The 26,545-nt window shown below is 51.6% G+C and overlaps 1 protein-coding gene across 1 annotated transcript; it reads right to left on the bottom strand.

Moving 5' to 3' along the window:
* Positions 1 to 1,861: 1,861 nt before the first annotated feature.
* GEMIN8 (gem nuclear organelle associated protein 8) lies at positions 1,862 to 19,245 on the bottom strand. The gene is made up of 4 exons (XM_056131247.1): positions 19,174 to 19,245; positions 9,817 to 9,859; positions 8,842 to 9,307; positions 1,862 to 2,379 (listed from the first exon to the last, which is right to left on the bottom strand). Exons 2-4 carry the CDS (start codon positions 9,826 to 9,828, stop codon positions 2,120 to 2,122), a joined length of 738 nt encoding a protein of 245 aa, XP_055987222.1. The 5' UTR covers positions 9,829 to 9,859; positions 19,174 to 19,245; the 3' UTR covers positions 1,862 to 2,119.
* Positions 19,246 to 26,545: the final 7,300 nt, after the last annotated feature.

Below are 26,545 nucleotides of genomic sequence, written 5' to 3'. Positions count from 1 at the left end.
AGGTGCCTGCTAGAGGCAGCCATGGGTGCGGGGGTGGTTTGAAGGGGTGGAAAACTGGGGACATTGGTGCTGGGAAATTACACTGGTGGAGGTATGGGTGTTGGAACATTGTATGACTGAAACCTGATCATGAACAGCTTTGCAGTGCTCTATCTCATGGTGATTCAATTAAAAAAAAAAACGGTTAAAAAATAGCCAGTGTGAGGGCCGGAGAGGTACCACAAGGGTTAAGGTGCTTGCCCCCCCCCCACCATGGCCAGCCCCCGTTCTATCTCTGGCTCCATCCCTGGGGCTGCACGAGGTTCTCTGAGTACTGTCCGGAGTGATCCCTGAAATCAGAGGCAGGAAGAGGAACTGAGCATGTTCAGGTGTGCCCGAAGTGAAAATACACTAATAAAAATAGCAAAATCTTGGGACTCCACTGCCAGAAATTTTCACTGCACAGGGCAGGGATGGGATCCTAGTGACCCTAACGTGCAGCCAGGCTGAAGAACAGCAGGAGTCTGGCAAAAGAACTGCCAGTCTGTGTGCCATGCACAGCTGTGCTTCCTGCCTCTTGCTCTTCTGGCCCTGGGGTGCTTAGCTATGCTCTCTCCATGTTGCCAAAGCTATTTATTTGAAGACTATTTAGCCCAAATGCAGCTTCACCAGAACTGCTCCAGGTTCTTTTCTCTCAATTCCCTGAAGCATCTTATTTGCAGTTTTCTTAGCACCGAATTCTCTGCTACCTTCAGCCATCACTTACCTTTTTTGGATATTCTGGGACACAGCGAGCCCCGAGAAGAGTGACTCACTCATGGTCACAAAGCCAGCACTGGGGACCAACTAGGTGGTCTCTCTGGGGAAGGCAAGAGAGTCCTTTGTAAAGAGAAACGTTTCCCTTTCAAATCGCTTCAGAACCTGCCACAATGAGAGGCTTTGGGTTTTGTATTTGTGTCTGAATTGCCTCTATTTTCTATTTAGGCGTATGAGTTTAGAATAAGAAAAGAGAAATCGTCAAGATTTGCAATTTTAGTCATGTCATGTGTCACCCCGGGGGAAGTTAATTCTGATTTTGGTCTCCAATACCCAAGCACAAATTGCAGCTCCAGTAATAAGATGAAAGCTTGGGAAAATAAGCACCTGGGGCTGATGAAAGTAATGTGTTTGTCTCGGGGCTGAGCCGCAGAGCTGGTGTTGGCGGGGCCTGTCAACGCCAAGCCTCTGCAGCCACCTTTGATGGATGTGCTAATCTTGGGGGGGTCACCACGCTGGCCTTGGCAAAGCACTGCGATCACTTATTGAAAAGGAAGCTGGTTTTTATAAATGGACATTCCGTCCACTTTCAGATTTTCATTCTCAAAAAATGTATTTGCTTATCAAAATCATGTTTGTGATGCAGAGTCTGCGCTTCATTCTACCTTTTCTAGAACAGAGACACACAGGTGAGCCGCTGGAGGGGGAGGTGGAACTGGGTGTTCCTGGCTCTCAGTTTTGTTACACCCTAGCTCTGGAGCGATAGCAGGGAACAATGATGTCCGACAAGGGATTTCAGAGCATCATAGACACTGCTAAGCGTCTGCGGAGAGGCCCGAGCTGACCCTTGGCCTGTTCCAGTGAAGAACGTTTTATTGAAACACATCCTTTATCTGTGGCTGAAGTTATGCGTGGCCACAAAGCAGGGCATCTTTAACCCGGGGGCCCTTGGGAGGGCAAGCACTACATACTGGCCTCCCTGGCCTGCTGGCAGCAGGCTTGGCTGTTGGGGGCGCGCTGAGTTCGGGTGCGAGAGGCTGACCTGTGTCTGCAGCGGGGCAGTTCAGCGGGGTGAATAACGATGGGCAGAGACAGGCAGGGAGCTCGGAAACTTTTAATGACCTGGACCCTAAGCTAATGAAAATAAAAACCCACAGAGGCAGACACGGCAGTGTTAGGTGAGGAAAAAATTCCCTTCTGCCGGCAATGGCCCTCCACCCTGCTGACCTGTGAGTGAGCAGAACAGCACCCTTACCCCCAGATCCAGGTCACGCGGCCCCCGTCCCGTTTCTCAGGCCATTCTCTGTGCGGGGAGGGGGACGTGGGGAGAGGGGACGTGGGGAGGTGGGGGAGGGGAGGGACAGCGGGGCCCCTGGGGCGGCACTCAGAACTTGAGCGGGATGACCGGCCAGTACTTGGGCCGCTTGCGGTCGCAATGCTTGTCAAAGCTCAATTGCATGGCCGCCTCCATGGCCTGGATCTTGGTGGCGCTGTCCCCGTAGAGGCGCTGCATGTCATCCAGGCGCCGCTCCCACACCCTGTCGTCGGGTGGCCCTGCTGAGCGCTGAGACCAATTGTGGTACAGGTCATGGTCAGCGTTCACGTAGTCTTCCAGGCGCTTCTCCTCCAGCAGCTGCTGCCGCTCTGTGGACAAACGGGTGGGCAAGACAGGGGTTACTGAGATCTGGCGTCCCTCATGGCCGTGAGAGGGGCAGCAGGAAGCCACCCCCTCACCCCTAGCTTTCCCTTCAGGCGCGCTGGACTCGCCGAGAAGCCCAACAGAGTCCAGTGCATGTTGCTGCTGTCTAGTCCGTTAGGAAGCTCGCCTGGTCCCCTGCAGCGAGAATGCATAACCCGAGGTCCCAAGCAAATGCATTTCACCAAGCCTCTCTAATGCAGCCTCTGAATGCAGGAGGCACGTGGCTCCCTCTCCTCTCCTCCCCACGCCTGCCCACCGAGTGCCCTGCTGGGAAGGACCGACTGAACTCAGTCTGTTCAAAATGCCGCCCCCAGCCAGCAGAGATGTACAAACCTTTCCCGCGAGTCACGTGTGGCGAGAAGGAGCCCATCTCACCATCAAAGGGCAGTGGGGGTGGGTGGGGCGGGGAACCCCGATATAATATGGAAATGAGTGAGTGCCAGTATGAGGAAAGACACTGGTGACCAACGGTGCCTGCGCACATGTGGGACACGCCGGGGGCAGGCAGGGAAAGGCAGAGGGCTGGACAATAGTGTGAGGGAGAGGCTTTCTAAGGCATCTGAGGACAGTCCAAGATGCACATCTGTAGTTGCTACTGTGACCAAGAGAAAAGCTACCAGAGGGGAGGGAAGATGGCCATAGGGAACCCAGAGGATGCTATGAATTATTCGTACTGAAAACCAAGTATCAAAAGGAAAGTTCATGTATGGACAGAGACACAATGGTGAATGAATGAGTATGAATGGGCAGATACTGACAGAACAGCCAAACTCCCGCTCTTCAGAGACCAGAGCACTGCAGAGTCTGAAGAAAGGAGTTTTCTACCCCGGGGTAGAGGAGCTGGAGCTAGAGTGGGTTATGCATTTCCATCCTTGGCAACCCATAGGGTCCCTTGAGCACTGCCAGGAGTAACCCCTGAGCATCACCGGGTGTGACCCAAAAAATCAAAATAAATTCATAGATGAATAAAATAACCCTGGGGGGAGACTGCAAGGATTCTGCCTGGCCACGTGGACGTGCTCATCTCTGTCGGCTCTGTGATTTATTACGGAAGGCAGTAATATACAGCCAAGCCAAATGGCTGTCAAACAAAATCTAATATAACTGCTATCTCGTCTTTGGAAAGCGTACAACTGACTCACCGTGAAATGCAGAACTGAGCCAGGATATTGGGCTAACAGGAAAAGAATGAGAAAGCAAGAAGCATCTCTCATGTTCGGTCTGGGCAGCAAGAATGAAATAGCAGGACGCCGTCTGTTCTGTCTTCTGGGAGGGCACATTCTATGCCCCCAGGAGTAATTTTTTCGCAGCTGTGGCATTCCCACATTCACCAGGGCCAGAAGGCTTCCTGTGCCACCTACCTGCCTTGGCCACTTGTCTGATCGGGAGGGCAGCGGCCCATGCTGGGATAGCCGAGCGCTTACGGGGCTCTCACCCAGAAAGCTGGGCTTCCCGGAGCACAGGCCTTCTTGCCCAACTCTCCGGGACTAGGCGGCCTTACCCATAGACCGCGCGCCTTCACAAATGCTTAAGTTCCTCTCTAAAGCGGAGCATGGGGTGAGCTGTTTTCAGGAACATGGGAATGAGAACTGCACCTTTTGAGTTTTGCATCTTGCTCTGGCTTGTCATCTGACAGGGTTCTAATGCTGCTTCTTTCTGCTTCTCTTCTGAGCAAGTTGAGCTGCCAGGTATAGGAAGGATAAAACAAACACCATGTGGGGCCTCGAAGGCGAAGGCTCTGCCCACAGGAGTGCTGCTCTCCCTCAGGGTGGCAAGGTGCCTTCTTCCCGCCCGGGCTGTCTCAAGGAACGTGAGGCCTGGCCCTTTTCCCCCAGCTCCCTGCCTTGCAGGAAGTTTGCGAGGGTCCTGGGGACCTGAGAAATGGGTGTGAGGGCGGAAGAGTGTCTCACTCTCGGGAGGGCCACTGTTACCTTTACTCACCCTGAGGACAGCTGGCTGACACAGAGCAGGTGCTCGGGGCGTGACTGCCCAAGCTGCCTAAAGGCCCTGCTGCACTTTTGTAAAGAGCTGCCTCTTGCAGATGCTGTTAAAGGAAAATGATGACTGGGGTGGTGTTGGGATTGTGAGAAACCGTTAATAGCTTTGTAAACGAGAGAATCTCAAAAAATTAAAAGAGAAGAGAAGAGAAGAGAAGAGAAGAGAAGAGAAGAGAAGAGAAGAGAAGAGAAGAGAAGAGAAGAGAAGAGAAAAGAGAAGAGAAGAGGATCTTGAAACTGAGGCTCGAGCCTCCCAAGGTCTCTGCCTGGGCCATCCTCAGCCAATATGGGAAACACCTGATGGAGGTGGTGACAGTTTCAAGGGTCGGCGGGAGAGCCCCTGGAGAGAAAAGCATCATGGGAAGTGATGCTAGGGTACCCACACCCCAGAAACCCCATGCAGGCCAGCTTGGAGGATGAGGCCATGAGTGTCCCAATGGGTTTCCCTCCGACCCCCTGGTTCTCTGGGGCGGGCCTCGGGAATGCCTGGACCCGCAGGAATGCAGGCACCACCGGCATAACTAGCACGGTTTCTGGCACGCCTTCCAAACTCAACCCAAGGCCTGGCACAGTGATAAGAGTGTCGTGAACCCTGAAGGCCGTGGGCAGCGTGGCCATGTGCCCAAAGCTCTCCCCCTGCTCTCTGGCCATGTCTTCTCATGGATGGCTTGTCCACCTCGCACAGCATCTGCGGCAAACACATGGGGCAGAACTGGCCCCAGCAGCAGAGGCGGCTCAGGCCAACCAGAGGTGCACGCTGAAACCCAAACTCCAAACTGTCCACTTGGGTGGACTCAACTGCACCAAGCCGATGTCTCCCCTCCAGTGTAGCAATATACCGGGCCCCACAGAGAGTAGCACAGCATTACCCCATTGGCCACCATCCTTCCAAGTCCAGAGTGCCTCCTTTCCCTATGACTTCCCCGGGAGCCCTCCTATGACATCTGGCTGGCTGTCTCTCTCCATGACACAGCAGCTGAAATAACCATGGGCCTCACTGTGGACAGCTCTTCTAGGCATCATGTTAAAGCTGATTTGGTTTCTATTCCCATCTGGGCTTAAGCTATTGGGGAACCTGTCCACATTTTGACCCAACAGCGACTCCCCAAACAGAGGCTATAAATATCTGGGTTAAGCCTTGGATAATAGTGACCCTGTTCATTTTTTGGGGGGAAGGGAGGGATGTCTTCCGTTGAAGTATTGGGAATAGAACCCGGCAAATTCCGTGGACAGCTATTTGAACGAAACACAAAGCCTCTTTCTAATCAAACTGTAAACATTTCCCCTAAGGAATAATAGCAAACGCGGTCTTCACAACCACAAGCTTCACAACTGACTACCATCTGTCATTAGTGATGCTACCACTGGGGCTTTGAAGAGTGGGGGAGGGGGGCCTCTATGAAATGATGCCCTGTGACATCATCAGGTGATGCCAATATTCACAGCAATTTTGCATGTCCCAAGTGGTGCTCGGGCGGTTTGGGGGCTCCGCCCGCTGATTCTTGGCCAGTGGGGTCAGCTGTTCAATGTGAGAGTTAGAGGATGTGGTGCTGTGCCCGTGGTCCATGAAGGCCACCTTGGCAGTACTAAGGGGCCTCTGGGGACCATATGTCGTGCTCAGAATCAACCTGGGCTGACAGCATGCAAGGTAAGCACCCTACCCGCCAGACTATCTCTCCAGCCCTATTAATCCTTTGGGTAGAATTTGACCTGAGTGAGGCAAGAGGCAGGAATAGAGGCACTGCTCATTTATAGCCCAAATTCAATTACTTTGATTTTTTCCCTTGTACAGGAATACCGTATTTCATTATTTTACTTCTCCCTCATTCCTAGCAAGCTTTTCTTGAATAACTATGTCAGGTTTATTTGGAATTAGCTGGCAACTCCAAATGGCCTCATCCATAATTATAACTTCTATCGCTGTGAACCACTCTGTGACTAAAAGAGTCACTCTTCTGAACAGGAAAAGCATCTTCTCCTACTTCCTGCTAGGACCACAGACCAAATGCTGTGGGAGTTTCCCTTTCGCAAAGCTGGAATATTGTTTGGAGCAAATGCTGTCAGGACTTGCTGTCAGCAAATTTCTCTCACTTGGGTTCAACTTTTTAATTAGATGATAGTTATTCTGTATGCTTTAGGTAAAAAGGGAAACATTTCTTTCTATACAGATCAAGGAAAGGTCTTCTGGCGGGGAGGAAGAAGTGGACTAGAAGTGTCAATGGTAGAGGGTCTTGGGCATGTAGGTGCAGTGATTTTGTATATCAAAACCATGAATGTCGATGTCATTGTAACCATGTTGCCTAAACTACTGTAAAAATTTAAAACAAAAAGAAATTATGCTATATGTAATAGAAGGCACTGTTTTAAATATAATTTCTTGGACAATATAGCGAACTATGGGAAAAAACCCAAATAGAACTAGTTTACGACCCAGTGATACCACTTTTTGGCATCTATTCCCAAAACAATGGAACATTCATTCAAAGGGATCTAGGTACACCTATGTTCACTGGCACATTTAGTACAATAGTCTAGATACAGAAACCATCTAAATGCCCAACTATGGATGAATGGATCAAGAAGTTGTGGTGTATATACACAATGGAATACTATGCAGCTCTGAGAAAGCACAAAATCATGCACTATGCAGCAATATGGATGGATTGAGAGAATATAATGAGTGCAGTCAGGTAGATACAGGATGCTCTCTTATCTGTGGGACTTAAAGGTACACAGTCAGGGAGTGACAAAGGGAACATAATGGGAGAACTGAGTCATACAACTGAGTTGCAGGGGCAGGGGCTTGAGAGGAAGGAGTGTTGGGGTCCTTGGGAGAGGGAGGTGGGTACACTGGTGATGGGTGGGGTGTTGGAATTATGTGCATGAGAAATCATTATCAATAGCACTCTATAGAGGCCAATAAAAATGAACAATTCCTTAGAGATACTGTCTAATATGATTAAAGTCAGCAGATTAGTCAAAAAAGGATAAGAAAACAACAGGGTGGAAAGTTTACCTAAGAATCTCAGGTTAAAAAGTTGATTGACCAATTCCTGACATCCACTGGAGGAAAATTTAGATAACTGAAGATGAAAACAAAACCTGCCCATTGCCACTCACCTATGTTTCTGTTTAGTAAAAATTCTAGGTAAAATATGTAATTAGATCTCAATTAAAAGAAATGCTAATCCTGGCCACTGATTAGAATAGAGGGGTTGGATAGTATAGTGGGTAGGGAAATAGTCTTGCATGTGGCCAACCTAAGTTTGACCACTGGCACCCCTTATGGCCCACAGAGCCCACCAGGAATATAATGAGCAACATACCCTGGGCACTACAGGGTATGAGCCCAAAACCAAACCAAACCCAAAACCAACCCCACCCCAAACCCTGTGGTTATAATAGAGAAAAACATTTGTATACTTGTAAGAAACACATCAAATGTCAAGACTTTGGTGAACTAAAAGCAATCTGAGATCTTCGTAACAAGTAAGGAATAAAAGAGGAGCCAAGAGAGTAGGGCAGGGTTTGATCCGGGGTGCCCCCTATGGGCTGTCCTGATAGGAGGGGCCCCCATATGGACAGCCAGGAGTAAGTTCTGAGTACAGTCAGGCGAGTCCCCCCAAAAACAAGCCAAAGGAAAAGGAAAAAAAAAGACAAAAGGTCAATTTTCCTGCTTTCTCATGGGATGACCGTCACCCCAATTCTCCAACCCCAGGACAGAGGCTGCTGTGGGTGCGGGCTGAGCCTCGTGTGTGGCCACTGTTTAGGGGTGTCTAGTCCAGGCCGCTTCTCCCTGGAAGGGAGTGGCGTAGTTGAAGATGCACCCTGGTTTGACACACTGAGTTGGGAGCAGCAGTTTCAGGATCCATCCAGCAAGTTTGTTTTTGATTTGGGGGTCACACCTGGCAGTGCTCAGGGCTTCCGCCTGGCTCTCTGCTCAGGAATCACTCCTGGTGGGCTGGAGGGAGCATGTGGGATGTCGGGGATCGAACCTGGGTTGTCTGCATGGCAGGCCAGCGCCCTAGTCTGCTGGACTATCATTCTGACCCCAGGATCTACCAACTTTGATAACAAAACCTCGTCCCTACCTTGGTGCTAAAGGAAGAGGCTCAGGATTTAAAGCCACACAAAGCTTGGGTTGACTGCTAACTACAACCCAGATCCATCACCCTCTGACAGCGTACAACTGTCATTTGTAAAAAGGCTTGTTGGAACAGCTGACAATCAACAAATAGTCCATCGGACCTGTCTGTAGCAATTGAAACAAAACCAGGTCTTGTAGGGTAAACAAGGCCGGCTGTGCCAGTATGGGTTTCCTCAGTTTGGGTATGGCCTGGACTCGTGCGTGCCCACAGCAGGAGTCGGAAAGAGACAGGGCAGAGAGGGGAGGCCGCAGGGTGTACTTACTCCGCTCCTCCTGGTGCTTCTCAGTCTGTGCAAAGTAGTCACGGAGCTCCTGGGTGATTTCCATGTTGCTGACATCGCATTCCACCCCTTCAGAGTCAGATGACGAGGACACCCACACTGATGATGAGGACGATGATGGTGATGACGATGGCGATGATGCCGACAGCTGGGTTTTGCGTTGTGGCCGGGACCGCACCTTGCGTCTGGGTGGGGAGGAGCTGTGCTGGGAGTCCCAGTCCTCCACGGGGTGGCCGCGGTGCTGAGGAAGTTCCCCGTCCTCGGCATCAGACGTGTGGGCCTGAGCTTCAGCGGCCGAGTACCAGAGGGCACTGTAGTAAACCTCCAGGGCCTTCCTGTAGGCGAGCTGGTGGCTTCGCATCCACGTCATAGCCTGATGGTAATGCTTCCAGTACCGTTCATAGGCGGGGTGAGAAGCCCACTTCCTGCTGGGGGCCTCCGACCTGGCCTGCAAAATGAAGGGAGCTGGAGGGGACTGCGAGAGGAATCTGCAGTGTGGAATCAACTGGCCCAGGTGCTTGCCCGGAGAGCTGGCAAACCCTCTAGGAAGAAGGCTAGGGGCAGCGCCAAGGCTGGAGGTACAACAGGCACCCTGCTCTGGAGGCCAGGGAGATGGCCCAGCTCCGAGTGGCATAGGAAGGGACACCCGACCACCGTTTGCTAGAAGCTGCAGCGACAGGTCAGCTGCCGCGACTACATGCTGCGCCCTCTCCTTCTGCTACGGTCAAATGAGAGGCTCCAAGTTAGAAAGACGCTCCCCCCTCGCCTGGCCCCCCCACTACCTGTCGGCTGAGGGCGGCATCTCAGGGCCTGTGACAAAGGAGGCCTCCCGAGGCACCCAAAGTTGCTTCTGCTTTCTGCTGGCGGATGTGTTGTTTTGGTCTGCTCCAGCTCGGAATGAGAACCGTCAGACTAACATGACCCGTTTTTCTCTGACATGGAAAAGAAAAGGCTTACCTTTGCCGACATCTTTGATGGCGAATGTCCAAATGCCGGGGCACTAGCACAGAAGCAACAGGAGAGACATTTGGTGAGCACGGGAGGGGGGGGGGCACATGCAGACAACCAGAGCCTTTCCCTTCCTCCTACCATGCCCCATGGTGCTGTGCGGCCTGACCCTGGCAGTGGGAGGGGCGCTCACAAAGGCAGGGGTGCCCTTGGGGCTAGACAGTGGCTCAAAGGGCCTGGAGTTCCCATTTCAAGGACTTGCTTCCTGATGGGAAAAGGAAAGTGCATAGGAAGACACGTGCACATAGTGTGGAGTTAGTCTAAATGAATAACACAGCGCTGTAAGCATTACTTAGGAAAACGAAACCCTTCCCCCCTGCCTAGTTAAGCCTGGTTTCTTGGAGATTTGAACGCAAGAGAATAGATGCTGCCAACCCACTTGAATTGGGTCTTGCCTAAGAAAGAGGCTTCGAGGGGCTGGAGGTAGGTAGAGCAGGTAGGGCGTTTGCCTTGCACGTGGCTGACCCAGGTTCGATCCCCAGTATCCCATATGGTCCCCTGAGCACCCCCAGGAGTAATCCCTGAGTGCAGAGCCAGGAGTAAACCCTGCACATTGCTGGGTGTGACCCAAAAAGAAAAAAGAAAGAAAGAAAGAGAGAAAGAAAGAAAGGAAGGAAGGAAGGAAGGAAGGAAGGAAGGAAGGAAGGAAGGAAGGTTGGTTTCGGAAACGGTTCTCTCCAGCCTGGCTGTGCCCTGCGCCTTAAGCAGTGCGCCCTCTTCAGGCCAGGCTTTGCACAGCAACCAGCCCAACAGAGATGGGAGCCCTCTGGGCCGGACCACTGCACCTTGGCAGGAGGGGGCTGCCGTGCGTAGTCTTGGTGGACTGCTGGGACTCCTTCCTCCTGCGTGCCTCCTGTCATGTTCAGAGAGAGACAGCAGGAAACAACACCTACAGCCCAGGCTTAAATCTACATCTACCTTCTACCACGGATTTAAAACAGTCAAGCATTTTCTTTCCCAAGTTTTGGGGCCCCATCTGGCAGTGCTCAGGGATCACTCCCGGTGGTTCTCAGAGGACCATGCCAGGCCTTGAGAATGCAAAGCATGTGCTCCAGCTTACTGAGCTCTCTCGGCTGGAAGAGTATTTTTTTCCTGTTCAGGGGTTCAGAGCAAAAAACAAAACAAAACAAAACAAAAAAACAAACCAGCTGACACTAGGATGCACTTAAAGAAAAGTTAACTGTATCCTGAAATGCATAAGAATTTCACCATCTGAAGCAAGAGCACTAACTCACCGTGAGACTGAGCCAATGGCTACTTCAGTTCGGAAAGTTTGGAAATCAGATACCCATGGCGTCCTAGCTTTCCTACTGCACTTAATTATAGGATAGAGTTTTAAAATCCCCAAGCCTTAAGAAGTAAACTTGACTTACTTTGTAATATCCAGCAGATATTTTGCTATGGTTAATGGTGAACACCGAGATGTTCAATTTATTACTTCTAAGATTTAGCCTCAGGAGGACTATTCACTGTGTTTGGTTTTATGGGTCACACCCAGCAATGCTCAGGGGTTCTCCTGGCTCTGTGCTCAGGAATTACTTTTGGCGGTATTCAGGGGACCTTATGGGATGGCAGGGATCTAACCTAGGTTGGCCGTGTGTGAGGCAAACGCCCTGCCCACTGTAGAATCGTTCCGGTCCGCTATTCACATTCTTTTACAATAAGGTAAGTCTTTACATCCGGGATCTCCAAGAGGGTGGCAATGGCCATCTGTAAATCTAGTAGAAATGGCCAACATTTCTCCCCCCCCCCTTTATTTGGGGGTGGGCCACACCTAGTGGTGCTCAGGGGTCACTCCTGGTGGGGCTTGGGGGACCATGTAGGGTGCAAGAGATCATTAAACTCAGGTCGGCCATGTACAAGGCACGCATCCTACCCGCTTGACCTATCATTCCTGCTCAAAACAGCCCACACTTTTTAAAAAATTTTTTTTAGTGAAACACCATGAGGTACAGTTGTAGACTTACAAATTTTTGTGCTTGGGTTTCAATTATACAATGATCAAATACCCATCCCTCCACCAGTGCCCATTTCCTACCACCACAGGTCCCAGTATCCCTCTCACCCCCCATCCCCCCCACCCCACCCTGCCTCTGTGGCAGGGCATTCCCTTTTGTTCTCTCTCTCTTCTTTTGGGTGTTGTGGTTTGCAAAAGAGGCATTGGGTGGCAATCATGTTTGGTTTATAGTCTACTTTCAGCATGCTTCTCCCATGCTGGGAGGATCCTCCCAACACCCTTTATTGGTGCTCCCTTTTCTATCTGAGCTCCCCTTTGGCTGCTCGACATTCAGGAACACCGGAGACATTAGTTAAAGTAAGCCAAGTGTAGTGAACGTAAACTGAAAAAACAACGGAAAAATAACTAACAACTGCACTGAAAATATAAGTGTAAACTAAATTCACATTACTTTTTGACTATAATTTAAAGGTTGAAAACACGAGCAATTACTTGAAAACACCCGTTAACTGCTTTCGAGGCTACTGAAGAAATATTAAAAGTCAATATAATTAAGGGACTAATGACCCGGAGAAGTTCAAGTGACACAGACGCGATGAGAGTAGAAATCGGTACAAATTTCGGCGGTGAATTCCCTCCAGCCAGGTTTCAGATTTCTATCTCTGAAGTTGGAACAGTCAAGAACTGGTCGCACATCCTGATAAAATGTCAATTCCATGTGCATCTTAATCAAACCTGCTCCCGCGATTACCAAGTAGCCTGTAAAGTAAGAAAGCCGAGGAGCCAGGCCTGGAGCGAAAGGATAGCGGGAGGGCACTTGTCTTGCATGTGGCCCACCCAGGTTCCATCCCCAGCATCCCAATGTGTTTCCCTGAGCACCCCCAGGAGTAGTTCCTGAGTGCAGAGCCAGGAGTTACCCCTGAGCACAAGTGGGTGAAACAAAGTGGCTATGAAACAAAAATAAATGAAACCAAAAAAGAAAAAAAAAAAGAAAAATCTAAGAGACATCTGTGGGTCTGGAAATTGAAAACTGCTCATTTTGTAGTTTGGGGGCCACGCCCAGTGGTGCTCCTGGCTTACTCCTGGCTTGGCACTCAGGGATCACTCCCAAAAGGTTTTTGGGAACCATATGGGGTGCTGGGGAATCGAACCTAGGTCGACCATGTGCAGGACAAGCACCCTACCCGCTGGACTACCACTCCTGCCCCTCCCTGTTGCATTTTTATACAAATAAGCTTAACCCCTGTACTCTTTACTATGAAATACAATTATGTATTTTGGGGTTTGGCGCCCCTCCGGGTGGTGCTCAGGGCTTACTCCTGGCTCTGTGCTCAGGGATGACTCTTGGCAAAGCTCGGGGTGCCAGGGATTAAACACCGGTCAGCTGCTTGCAGGCAAGTGCCCTACAAGCTGTACTGGAGCTTCAGCCCTGGAAAATGAAAGTTCTGAATCCAGATATCGAAGGCTCACGAATCAAAGAACCAGATTTCATAGAACCAGATCATTGAAAGCATCACTTGTCCCCACACTGGGAAAGTGTGACAGTCTCAAACAGGTAAAGACACACGAACAGCATTGGACACAGCTGAGGGCATTGGGAAGATGTGCTTGTGTGTAACTGGCAGCCTGGCTTCCAAAGGAGTATTCCCAACGGCCTGAATATTCATGAGAAGGGTTCTGAGGTTCTATTTCATGCGACAGAAGTTGGGGAAGGTGCGATAAAGCAGAAAACTATTTGAATTCCAAGTGGCGTCCAGAAGCCTTCCCCTGTTCTAGGCTCAAAGGGGCAGATTACTTATTCATGCTTTTAATCCAACAAATAATATGCAAGAAGTGCTATCAGTTTCTGTGGCCTCAGAGATCACCTGTACTATTAGTGGAGCACTTTGGCAAGAGAGAAGCCAGACACCAACCTCCTTCCCCTAAGCTGAAGTAACTCAAGAAAGTCAAGGGCGGGCCAGAGCCATATAGTACAGCAGGTTGGGCTTTCACCTTGCATGTGGCTGACGTGAGTTCGATCCCTGGCATCCCATATGGTCCCCTGAGCCTCGCCAGGAGTGATTCCTGAGTACAGAGCCAGGAGTAACCCCTGAGCAATGCCAGGTGTGACCCAACAAGCCAAAAAAAAGAAAAAGGAAGTCAAGGGCAGCATTGAGACCTGGAGCCATTCCGGCCCACGGCTATATTGTGGGATCATACCTGGCTGGGCTTACTCCTGGCTCTGTGCTCAGGGATCCCTCCTGGTGGTGCCTAATGGACCATATGGGGAGCAGCGGATGAAACTGGCTGGTGTGCAAGGTAAAAGCCTTAAGTCCTGCAGAATGAATCAGTCAGCCAAGGCACCAAGAGACCAAAGCCAGGAAGGAAAGGCGTATTTATGTTAATGAGGAGAGAAGAGCATCTCTGGCCTGGAGGTGATTCAATGCAGGCAGCAGCATCTGGACAACCCAGATCATCAGAACCATATCTACTGCCATTCTCCAGTGAGTTTAGAGTCTGGAGGTTATAGGAGTTTCATGCTCATTGCACTCTCAGCTGTATTATTTTCCCTTCCTTGGTTCTAAGACCTGTTGTACCAAACCCTTTCACACTATAAGTTATTTCTAAGATTCTGAAAGTCACGTAGACAATTTGATTAGAAACAGTTCAGGAGAATGAATTACGAAGTAATAATTCATTGCTCAAAAACAATTAGACACGGTGCTGCAAACAAAATCCTATGGAACATTCTCTCGAGGAGGGCACGGAGTCTGCTAGATGCCAATGCACTCAAGCAGCAAGCAGGGTTCTGAGTGTCTCACCCCTGGCAGAAGAGGTGACACCCCCTTTCTGGCCAACGGGCATCACTTGGCTCTCTAAAAAAACGGGCCTGACTTGCTTCGAGAAGCTGATGACACTTGCCACACAGCCAGCTGAACGACCTGGGACGTCACAATGGCAATCACTGGTGGCATCAAGGTTCCATTTCCGGACCCCGCTACCATACCCAAGAAAAGCCAGCATCGTTCGAGCAGACGGAGACGCTCTTCCGGTGGCCTGGTCTTTCCTTTCCACCCCTCACCGCCCTGTGAGCATCTCCTGCTCTTTGACGGGCCTCTCGGGGGGCCAGCGCTGCTCCTTTTCTCCTGGGAGAGAGGAGCTGAAAGAAAAGAGGTTGGCAATGGCAGGCAGGCCCGCAGCCACAGCACTACCAAGCGGGCGGTTCTCCCAGGGAGCACAAAGGCCTAACAGTCCAGCCCCAGCTGAACCCCGGCGAGGACAGAGAGCGGATTCATTGTCCGTCCTCAACCACCCGGGAAAGGAAGGAAAAAAACAGCGTTGATGTCATTCAGTGGACCGCCAAGGCCCGCAGGCAAAAGACAGTGTCTCTGAGCCATACACTTACCCATATGCAGTCACTCTTCAATGACTCGTTTATCCCGGAAGATGCCTATTCCAATGCATAAATATACATGAAGAGCGACACACAAGAGCTTTGTGGATCTCAGTGCATGAAATGGGCCTGTTTCCATCAAGCGGGTAAACAATCCCACAAATAAGGAATGAGGCTTTGTTTTAAGGTGATGGCATCGTATGTCCTACTTGGAGACTTATAAAAGACACGATCTAGGCAGCCTCACGGCAGCCAGACAGGATAGAACCACACGTTCCCTTCCAGACAGTACGGAACCCTCTTGCCTCCCTTAGTCTGGGGTCCTGGGAGGCAGAGGCCCAGGAAGTCACCAGCTTTGCCTTCTGCTGAGAAACCCACCGGAAGTCGATTCTGAAATGAGAGTGTGCGGGCCAGAGTGCAAACACTCAGACAAGGCTTCCCGCCATTTGGTTCTGGGGGCCAGCTAATTTGGGGGAGGGGGGCAGCTGTGTGTGGCCTTACTACTTGTTTCACTGCAGAAAGAAAGGGGTCTGCTGGAGAGCAAGCTGCATAAACGATGGAGACGCGTGACAGTCAGTCGAATCTCTCCAGATACAAGAATAACCTATCAGCAAAGGTTTCCAGGACTGCACACAAAGGACACACTTTTGCAACCAGGGTAAGCCACCAGATGAGGTTTAGGAGAGCTGCTTCTTCCCTCACTTCCAATGAGGCTGATGGGTTCATTTGGCACTCAAGGGCGCCCTCCTGTGGCTTTGGGTGGTTCCTGCCTACTATCTTGCATCCCCAAGAGGGCTCGAGGGTGAGGGGCCTTCATCCCCTCTGGATGACAAATCATCCAAGATCCATATATTAAAATGTCTCTTTGTTTTTGGTCTGGGGCCCACACCTGGCACGGCTCCAGGACCAGTCAGAGTACAGTGCTCAGGAGAAACTCCCACTGGTACTCAGGGCCTGTTGTGGTGCTGAGGCTCAAATTCTCACCTCCCTCATGCAAAGCATGTGCTCAGCCCATGGAGCTGTCTACTGGACCCCCCAATGCACCTTTCATCCAGAAACAGGCCCCCATCAATACTTGGGGGTGGGGGCGGGGGTTCAGAAAGCCTGTACCACTGTCTGTAAGAGCCAGCCTTAAAACCAATGAACAAGGGAGGTGAAAAATCACTTACAATTCTTTTGTAGTCACCCCCCCCCCCAGCAACCCCAAGTCCAATTCACTCTTTGGAAGTTGCAATAAGAATATCACAAAAGAAGGCACAGCAGGGAGGAGACGGCAGGGAGGAGACACAAAGGCTGGAGCTAACAATTCTTCTTTCTTAAATAGAAATAACATTCCACCCACAGCTGGGCATTGTTTGCTTTGTCAGCAAGGCCTAGGGATTTGTGAATACATTTATTCCCAAGTTCACCAAATCCCCATGTGACCAGGGCCGGAATCAGAAGTGAAATATGAGGCCACCCCAAAACAAAGTTTCCCTCTGACTCAACAACAGGCCATGGGAGAGCTGGAAACTGGGCTCCCGGGGAAGGCTATAAAATAATAGGGTTCAGGGGTGGAGGGCGGGGAAAGAAGACAGTCATAGAGTTCAAAGCAGGAAAGAGATGAAGTCCCTCTCCCGCCAAGCACAAACGCCCATGCAGCAGAACCTAGTGGAGCAATACAGGAAGAGCTGGAAAGGGCCGGAAATGCAAATTAGGAGTGTATCAGGTCCAGGGCCGGATGTGGCTCCCGAGCACTGTGCAAGCTTTGGACGTGAGCCCCCACTTCACCCCGGGCACCCCATCTGCCACTTGTGGAAAGTGGCTCAGACCAGTAGGCTTCAGGAGTTTGACTTCTGTAACACACATGTGAGGTCCATGTTAGTCTCCTTTCCGAATTTAGCCCGCCCTCATCATCTGGTCATCTCATCAATTCTACAGATGCAGGGAAATCTGTGACCCATTTCTTTGAAGTTTCCTATTTTTCCTTTCAGCATGAAAAACCACAGTGCCTGTTTCTTGCCCTTGGATACTGCCTGCTGTTTCCTGGCAACTGGTGCTTACTCAGTTTACCACCCTAAACTTGTGGGGTAGCAAGGAATTCAAACCGCGGCTACAAAGTTCTGGGGCTTTCCGAGAACTGGATACAGAAATACACCCTATGTTTACAAAGATCTTTCCTGGGCCTCCGACGCTTGATGAAGATGAGTTAAACCCCTTTTCGCTGTTTCTGGATGGGACTTAGCACTGACAGAGCTCATGTCGCCTAGTCTCCCCAACCCCATGGCCTCCAACAGTGCTCCGTACTCCCCCCTCCCCCACCGCCAGTCGTCCACCGTTGGATCCTAAACATCATACACCTTCAGCATCAGTAAAACCGTGTCTTTCTCAGCGGGCCCGCTTTCCCTCGCACCCAGCCCATTACTAGCCACCTTTCAAGACAGGGTTTCTCAAAATAGAAGACTAGCACCCAAGAATAGCAGAGTACCAGGTTTTAAGTACCAGGAGGTTTACTCCATGGTTTGGAGGTCAGCCGCACACCCTGGGGGAAAACGCAGCTCAGATAGAGAAGGGAGGACCAAATAATGTGTTTATCTCCAAATAAATACTTTATTTGGAGATGCGTGCTGAGAGTAGACTCTAGACCAAACATGATTGCCACTCAATGCCTCTTTTGCAAACCACAGCGCACAAAAGGAGAGAGAGAACAAAAGGGAATGTCCTGCCACAGAGGCAGGGTGAGATGGGGGGGACGGAGGTGGAGTGGGAGGGATACTGGGATCCATGGTGGTGGAGAATGGGCACTGGTGGAGGGATGGGTCCTCGATCATTGTATAAATGAAACCCAAGCACAAAAGTTTGTAAATCTACAACTGTTCCTCATGGTGTTTCACTAATAAAAATCTAAAAACAAAACAAAACAAACAAACCAGGGTTTCTGTGCAACACCCCCCAAAGGGGATTTGACTCTGACAAACTTCTAGAAGAAACCGTATTCGGTGCTGTTGGAGGTGACTTTTAGCTCAGTGTCCACTCTCCCCAGAAGAGTGGAGAACCAAGCATGGGAACCAATAAGTGTGGGGATGAATGAAACCCAGGCCTCCATACGCGCATGCGCAAGGCCTACTCAGCCCCTTGGGCTCTGCTGCGTGTGAAACGACTTTTTAAATTTTCGTTTCGGACCACACCCGACAATGCTCAGGGCTTACTCCTGGTTCTGCAGTCTGGGTATCACTCCTGGCAGGGTCGGGGAATCCTCTGGGGTGCCTTGGTCGAACCCGGGTCCCCCGTGAGCCAAGGCAAGCACCCTAGCTGCTGTGCCATCTGTCCTGCCACGACCCCCCGCCCCCATTCAAGGGTTCTCCCCAAACTCCCAGCCAGAAGGCCAGCGAGTGCTCCTGTTCAACTCTTCAGGGTACTACGGCCTGGAGTAGTTAAGAGTGGCGGGCACGGCCGACGACTGGGCCTGGCGTGGGGAAAGCACTGTGAAGTTCACCCCAGCACGTCGGGGGAGGAAAGGGGTGGGCAACCCCTGATCGGGGCTGCGGAACGCACTGCTCCAAGGCAGTTTTGGCATGCAGGTTCAACTCCACCGATCGGTTTCACCGCCAAAGCGGACACCGACGTCGCGCCTGCGCAGAAGCAGGCGCGCGTGTACGCGCCGTCGGCCAAGTTCCACCCGCGTCACCCCCGCCCCCCCGCCTCCTCCCGGGGCCCAGGGAAAGAAGGGACGCGCTGATGTAAACACGAGGCTGCCGGGGGGCGCCAACAAGACCCCACGGCGTCCTGAGCCAACCCAGGCCCAGACGGCTGGGTTCGAACCCGCCGCGCGGCCGCGCCTACCGGGATCGGGTTCGAACCCGCCGTACAGGGATCCGGGAAGTCGCCCCCCAGGACGAGGGCATCGGGCCCCTCCCACACGATCGCCGAGAACCCCCCTCGCCCCTAAACCCCCACGGCCGGCCCCGGGCTGCGCCCCCCGCACCCCTTTAGTCACCTCGTGGCCGCGGCCCGGGGGTCCCGCGCGGGGAGGGGCGTGCTCTGTTGCCGAGCGACGGGCTGCGCAGCTTCCGGCGGGGCCGGCGGGGCCGGATGTTCCAGGAGTGACGTCACGTCCGGCCGCGCTGCGTGGCGGGCGGGGCTGAGTGGCGGCGGGTTCCGCCCTCGGGGTGGCCCGTGGGAAAGACAGAGGCGGGCCCCGCCTCCCGGAGCTGGGCTGGACTGGGGCGATCGGTCCTCGAGCATCCCCCGCACGCTGACGCCTGCTCGCACCCTGCCCCTTCCAGCCCTCCCCAGGCCCCCTGCATCTTCCCTGGTATTTGGGGGCCACACCCAGAGATGCTCAGGGCTGACTCCGGGCCCTGCACGCAGGAGTCACTCCTGGCGGGGCTCGGGGATGGACCCGAGTCTGCCTCCTTGGCCCCAGCCTGCCGTTATTTACTGGGGCGGTGCAGAGCTTAGGTTGGGGGCATCGCAGGAACAGTTTCTAGTTTGATCCCACCGCTCCCTCCTCCTCCCCGCCCATCTTGGGTCCTGGGTCCAAGAGCTCGGAACACCTGACTCGGTGCCTGCCTCCCCAAATGGCACCAGCGACTCCTGCAAGTGCTAATTTCTACCTCTCAGCACAGTCCCAACTCATCCCAACGCTATGCTGCCATGCCTCTCCGGTGAGCGAGCGTTGCCTGAAAGCGGGAATGCTTTGCCCTGGAACTTTTTACTCCTGGGACTTTATTCCAAGTACAGCGGGTAGAGCTCTTGCCATACGCAGGTTTCTCGCACCGCATAGGATCCCCAAGCTCTGCCAAGAGTTAATGCCTCAGTGCAGAGCTGGGAGTAAGCCCTGAGCATCCTTTGGTGTGGCCCAGAATCCCCCCGTTTTATTTTAAATAAATCAAAGTTTGTCAATAGACCGTTTAGATTAGATCCTGAAGACTTTGTTAAAAATTATTTAATTTTTAAATTTTTTTATTTTTTAATTTTTGCTTTTTGGGTCACACCCGGCGATGCACAGGGGTTATTCCTGGCTCATGCACTCAGGAGTTACCCCTGGAGGTGCTCTGGGGACCATATGGGATGCTGGGAATCGAACCCGAGTCGGCTGCGAGCAAGGCAAACGCCCTACCCACTGTGCTATCTCTCCAGCCACTGTTAAAAATTATTTTAAAATGTCCTTCTAGGGGCCGCAGTGATAGTACAGCAGGTAGGGCATTTGCCTTGCACGCGGGCCGACCTGGGTTAGATCCCCGACATTCCATATGGTCCCCAGAGCACAGCCAGGAGTAATTCCTGAGTGCAGAGCCAGGAATAACCCCTGAGCATCGCCGGGTGTGATCCAAAGAGAAAAAAAAAAGTCATATCTCCATTTGATTGAGAGGCTTTTATAATGGATATTAAGTCTTGGCAAAAGATTTCTCTGCATCTATTAATATATAATTAAAGTTCTTTATTAAAAGAGTTGTGATACTTGTTGATCGTTGAGTCTTGGGCATATAATATTCCAACACCAATCCCACCACTAGTGTCCACTTCCCTCCACCAGTGTTGTCATGCTCTGGCTCAGGCCCCCAAACCAAGCCTCTTCACAGGCACCATTCGAAGTCCAGTGATTGGGGCTGTAGTGATAGCACAGTGGGTAGGGCATTGCCTTGCATGTGGCCAATAGGGGTTCAGTCCCCAGCATCCCATATGGTCCCCTGGGCACCTCCTGAATGCATATCCAGGAGTAACACCTATCATGCTCAGGGTTTACTCCCAGCATCACAGGGTGCCTCCAAGCCCCCCCCCCCAAAAAATCAAGCCAAATGAAATTTGGTGATTGGCGATAGTTTAGTTCTCACGTTGACAGCGTTGTTGAGTCTGTGCATTGGGCAGCTATACCGCTCTCCAACATCACCAGAATGACTGAATCTCCTGCACCCTGCTCACTTTTTCTCATCTTCCTCCCCTTCTGCAACTTTTTTCCTTCTCTTTCTCCTCCCTGAACTTGGGTCAAGGATGATCTCGGCACCCCCCCCCCCTTTACTGCACTGCATTCTCTCTTCCAGTCATTGCACACACCACAGAGAAGTGAGATCGCCTGTGTTGGTCCTTCTGACTTCCTTCACTCAGCAGGATGTCTTCCACTCCCACTCCATCCTATGCCAGGGTGTTTATCCTAGGTCCTTGCCCATGGTCCGGCTTGAGATGTGCTCTCCTTACAGTGGGAGAGAAAACTCTCTCCCCATCCTAATGAATGTCTGGGCTGGGTTAAAGGAAACGGAGCTTAAACATGCCTTCATTTTAAAACTCTGGGGTGGAGCTGGAGTGATAGTACAGCGGGGAGGGCTTTTGCCTTTCACGCGGCCAACCCAGGTTCGATTCCCAGCATCCCATATGGTCCCCTGAGCACCACCAGTGGTGATTCCTGAGTGCAAAGTCAGGAGTAACCCCTGAGTATTTCCAGGTGTGACCCAAAAAGAAAAAAAAACCCTCTGGGAACATGACATCTAGAACATGAAATAAAAGGCACATGTGAGGGTAGGCTCTTTGCCCTGCCAGACAAGATGAGTTTGGATCTTGTCTAGAACATGAACACGCCATGGAGAGCCCAGAGAGCACATGGAGCAGAAACAAAGGCATCCACGGGGCGCTGGTGCCTGCCAGGAAAGTACGGTATGAAGGGAGGCAGGTACTTCTGGGGGTATGGAGGAAGGGAAGGAAGGAGAGAAGAGGGTAAGGCGGTGTGGTGGGACCCTAGGAGGGCCTCTCCTGGGGAGAGAAAAGCAAGCACGACTGGAAGGGGTTGCTTCAAGTGATCAATTCTTGGAGGGTTGTGGGCCACTGCTGAGGATGACTTCATTATCAGATAGTAGAGCTTGTCTCTTAGACAGGGTCAGGAACATCTGGAAGGGAGGGAGGGAGGGAGAGAGAGAGAGAGAGAGATCATTGGTCATTGGTGGTGGGAAATGGACACTGGTGGACGGATGGGTGTTGGATCATTGTATGACTGAAACCTGGTCATGAACAGCTTCATAACTGTGTATCTCACAGTGAGTCAATTAAAAAAATTAAAAGAGAGAAAAAAAGAATGTCCAAAGTTCCCCTTACCTGGTCCTAAAGGAAGAGGCAGAAACCTCATTTAGAAATCTACTCGCAAGGCTGGAGCACAGGGGGTAGGGCGTTTGCCTTGCCCGCAGCCAACCCAGGTTCAATTCCCAGAATCCCATATGCCCCCCCTCCCATAGAATCCCATATGCCCCCCCAGCACCACCAGGAGTAATTCCTGCGTGCAGAGCCAGGAGACCCAAAAAGAAAAAAAGAAAAGAAATCTACTCGAAGCCACAAGGCGTGCCTCAGGGGATGAGTCTTTTTTTTTTTAATTTTACTGAATCACCATGAGATAGTTACAAGCTTTCATGTTTGGGTTACAATCACACAATGATCAAACACCCATCCCTCCACCAGTGCACATTCCCCACTACCAATGTCCCTGGTATAACTCCCCTTTCCCACCCTCCCCCTGCCTCCATGGCAGAGAATATTCCCGATACTCTCTACTTTGGGGCATTATGGTTTGCAATGCAGATACTAAGAGGTTATCATTTTTGGTCCATTATCTACTTTCAGCACACATCTCCCATCCCGACTGGTTCCTCCAGCCATCTTTTTTTCAGTGATCCCTTCTTTATTCCAGCTGCCTTTTCCCCTTTGCTCATGAGGCAGGCTTCCAGCTACAGAGCAATCTATCTGTCCTGTGTATCTACTATCCTTAGGTGTCAGCCTCATGCTATGTTGTCTTATACTCCACAAATGAGTGCAGTCCTTCTATGTCTGTCCCTCTCTTTCTGACTCACTTCACTTAGCATGATACTCTCCATGTCTATCCATTTATAAGCAAAGTTCATGATTTCATCTCTTTTGACAGCTGCATAGTATTCCATTGGTTATATGCAGATCCTGCCTTCCCAGCCTGCTGGGGAAAGTGCCCCCCTGCCTCCTCCCCGCCTACAATGTCCAGCTGGCAACTTTGCAGGTGAGGCAGCTGCGCTCTTTGTCAGACCCGCCACTGTCTCCCATCTTCCGAGCTGCGGGACCATGAACTGCATCCTCGAGGCATGGGGATGGGACCGGTTATTGGAAGCATCTGGGGCCCAGCGCCGTGGAAGGAGAGGCTGTGCCGGCAGAGGCAGAATCGGTTCTGTCCGATGGGGGACGAGTCAGACCCAGGACCCAGGGCTGACCCCGCCTCGCTGCCTGCTCCAGGCTGCCCTAGATGCTGCCTTGGGTCCGGGATGGGGGCCTGCAGGAAGGGGGACCGAGGGCCTCTAAGCTGGGGCTTCTCAGCCTCCACCCTTCTCTTTGGGAACAGGACTGCCTCATCTCCTGGGGGCTGTCATCCATTGCCCTCCCAAACAGTCATAGCCACGACCCAAACTGATACCATTTAGTTCCAAACGGCCTGTGGGAAGGGCGCCAAGTTCCCCCAACCCCCCCCCCCCCCCCCCCGTGAAGAAGCAGCACTGAAAGGTCATGAGGCAGAAGTTATTCGTGAGGGATTGGCTCTGAACCCCAAGCCTGGCCGTGGGTGGCCAAGAGAAGGTGGCCCGAGCCGGCTGATTCTGCCCCAGCCCTGCTGTGCCAGGCTCTGGGGGACACGTGGCTGTTGGAACAGGAGGGCCTATTCTTTGTTGTTGTTATATTTATTAATTTGTTGCTTTTTTGGGTCACACCTGGCGATGCACAGGGGTCCCTCCTGGCTCATGCACTCAGAAATGACTCCTGGCGGTGCTCGGGGGACCCTAGTGGTTGCTGGGAATCGAACCCGGGTCGACCGCGTGCAAGGCAAATAGCCCTCCCCGCTGTGCTGTCGTTATTTATTTTGTGATCTTTCTTCAATCTTTATGGATTGAAGTTCTGTGAGTTACAATACCGTTAATGATGATTTCATGTGTACTCAATTAAACACTGCACTCATCACCGGAGTCGCCGCCTCCATCCCCAAGGTTCAGAAGTCCCCTCCTTTAACAGCCACCCCATTTCCACCCACTCCCCTCACCCCCTCTTGCACCCACCATGTGAGTTCTGTGGAGGATCATGTCTCCTAGTACTGTTAGGAAGCTCTAGTCTTACGGGTTCGAAGTCACCGCGTGTTTGGTGGCAACACCGAGTAGCTACAAAGCCTCCCCTCGGCTGCAAGGAAAGTACCGAGCGCGGGGAAACTGCCCAAAGGAGGCTGTCGAGGGATGATCGCTTGTGTTTTGGCTCCACCTGGTGGCCATTTGTAAACTCCACATGCCTCAACCTCTTGTATTTTATTTATCTTGGGCTTAAGTTGAAACTATAAATCAATTATACATAACTCTTCAGCGGGGTTAACAGTGATTTAGAAGTGACATCTGCACTTGTTTGTTCATTGCAGCACTGTTTACAATAGCTAGAATCTGGAAAAAACCTGAGTGCCCGAGAACAGATGACTGGTTAAAGAAACTTTGGTACATCTACGCAATGGAGTACTATGTTAGAAAGGATGAAGTCATGAAATTTACATACAAGTGGTACTACATGGGAAAGTATCATGTTAAGTGAAATGAGTCAGAAAGAGAGGGATAGATGTAGAAAGACTCCATTCATCTGGGGAACATCACGGTCACGGTCCTCCCGTTATTCATCGATTTGCTTGAGCGGGTCCAGTAACGTCTCCATTATGAGACTTGTTGTTACTGTGTCTGGCATATTGAATACGTGACGGCTAGCTTGCCAGGCTCTGCCGTGCGGGCAAGATACTCTCGGTAGCTTGCCGGACTCTTGGAGAGGAACGGAGGAATCGAACTCGGGTCGGTCATGTGGGCTGGGTGCAAGGCAAACGCCCTACTGCTGTGCTATCGCTCCAGCCCCTCGGGAACATAAAGTCACAAAATAGGAGACAAACACCCAAGAGTGGCCAAGATTAGTACCAGGAGACTTGCTCCATGGCTTGGAGGCCAGCCACACATGCTAGGGGAAAAGGGAGCTCAGATAGAGAAGGGAGCACCAAATAAAGGGTTTTGGGAAGATCCTCCCAGTATGGGAGAAGCATGCTGAAAGTAGACTATAGACCAAACATGATTGCCACTCAATGCCTCTTTTGCAAACCACAGCACCCAAAAGGAGAGAGAGAGAAGAAAAAGAATACATTGCCACAGAGGCAGGGTGGGATGGGGGGATGGGGGGTGGGAGGGATATTGGGACCCATCACAAAATCAAATCATAAATCATCCTGTTAATTGTCGATTGCCTCGAGCAGGCCCCAGTAACATCTCCTTCATCCTAGCCCTGAGATTATATTCAAGGCTCTTTAGGAGAATGAGACCCATCATTGTTACTGATGTTTGGCATATTGGGTATGCCATGGGGAGTTTGCCAGACTCTGCTGTGTGGGCAGGCTACATTCGGTAGCCTGCCAGTTTGTCCAAAAGCAGGAATGAGATAATAAGATGTCATAATAAGATGTCGCGCGGCCGCTGGTGGTGGCTGGTCCTGGAGGTCTTTGGCTGCTGGAGCCATGGTTGGGACGGGGAGGAAAGCTCAACCCGCTCCCCTCCAACAGGCCCTGGCGAGGACAGCCAGGCGCGGGGGCAGGAGACTGCACTGTTCTCTTCCGGGAGCTGGTTTTTATAGTCTCTGAGTCTTGACCGCTGATTGGATTACACGGCGCCAGGGGGCCAGTTGGTGGGTGTGACCCCCGCCTACTGGAATTTGGAGGATCTGGGTGGAGGATGCTCGGCCCCAATCCGAGTAGGCTTGGAGATCTCGGCCCTGGAACCCGCGTGGCTTTGTCCCTCTGCCAGTACCTTCATGTGTGCGGAGAGTGGTCTCAGCATGGTGGTGGCTGGTCCTGGAGGTCTTCGGCTGCCAGAGCCCTGGTCTGGGCGGGGAGGAAAGCTCAACCCGCTCCCCTCCAACGGGCCCCGGCGAGGACAGCCAGGCGCGGGGGCAGGAGACCCATGGTGGTGGACAATGGGCACTGGTGGAGGGATGGGTATTTGATCATTGTATAATTGAAATCCAAGCACAAAAATTTGTAAGTCTAAAAAAAAATTTTTTTTAAAACAAATGGTCACGGTCCTCCCGTTGTTCATCGATTTGCTCGAGCAGGACCTGTAAGGTCTCTATCATGAGACTTGTTACTGTGTTTGGCATATTGAACCCACATGCAGAGTCCGGCAAGTTACCCGTGATGTATTCAATATGTCAAACACAGTAACAACAAGTTTGCTCGAGCGGGCCCAGTAACGTCTCCATTGGAAACTTTGTTGTTACTGTGTTTGGCATATCGTCACGGGGAGCTTGCCAGGCCCTGCCGTGCGGGCGAGATACTCTCGGTAGCTTGCCAGGCTCTCCAAGAGGGGCGG

Source organism: Sorex fumeus, unplaced genomic scaffold, assembly GCF_029834395.1.
Source record: "Sorex fumeus unplaced genomic scaffold, SorFum_2.1 ptg000086l, whole genome shotgun sequence".
NCBI classification, from domain to species: Eukaryota; Metazoa; Chordata; class Mammalia; order Eulipotyphla; family Soricidae; genus Sorex; species Sorex fumeus.
The sequence above is the reverse complement of the archived record's forward strand: the minus strand, read 5'-3'. Positions and strand labels throughout refer to the sequence as shown.

Coding starts and splice junctions, on each gene's coding strand:
- GEMIN8 (XM_056131247.1), bottom strand. Junction 2,380..8,841: donor GAAGCACCAGGAGGAGCGGA/GTAAGTACACCC, acceptor GTTTGTCCACAG/AGCGGCAGCAGCTGCTGGAG.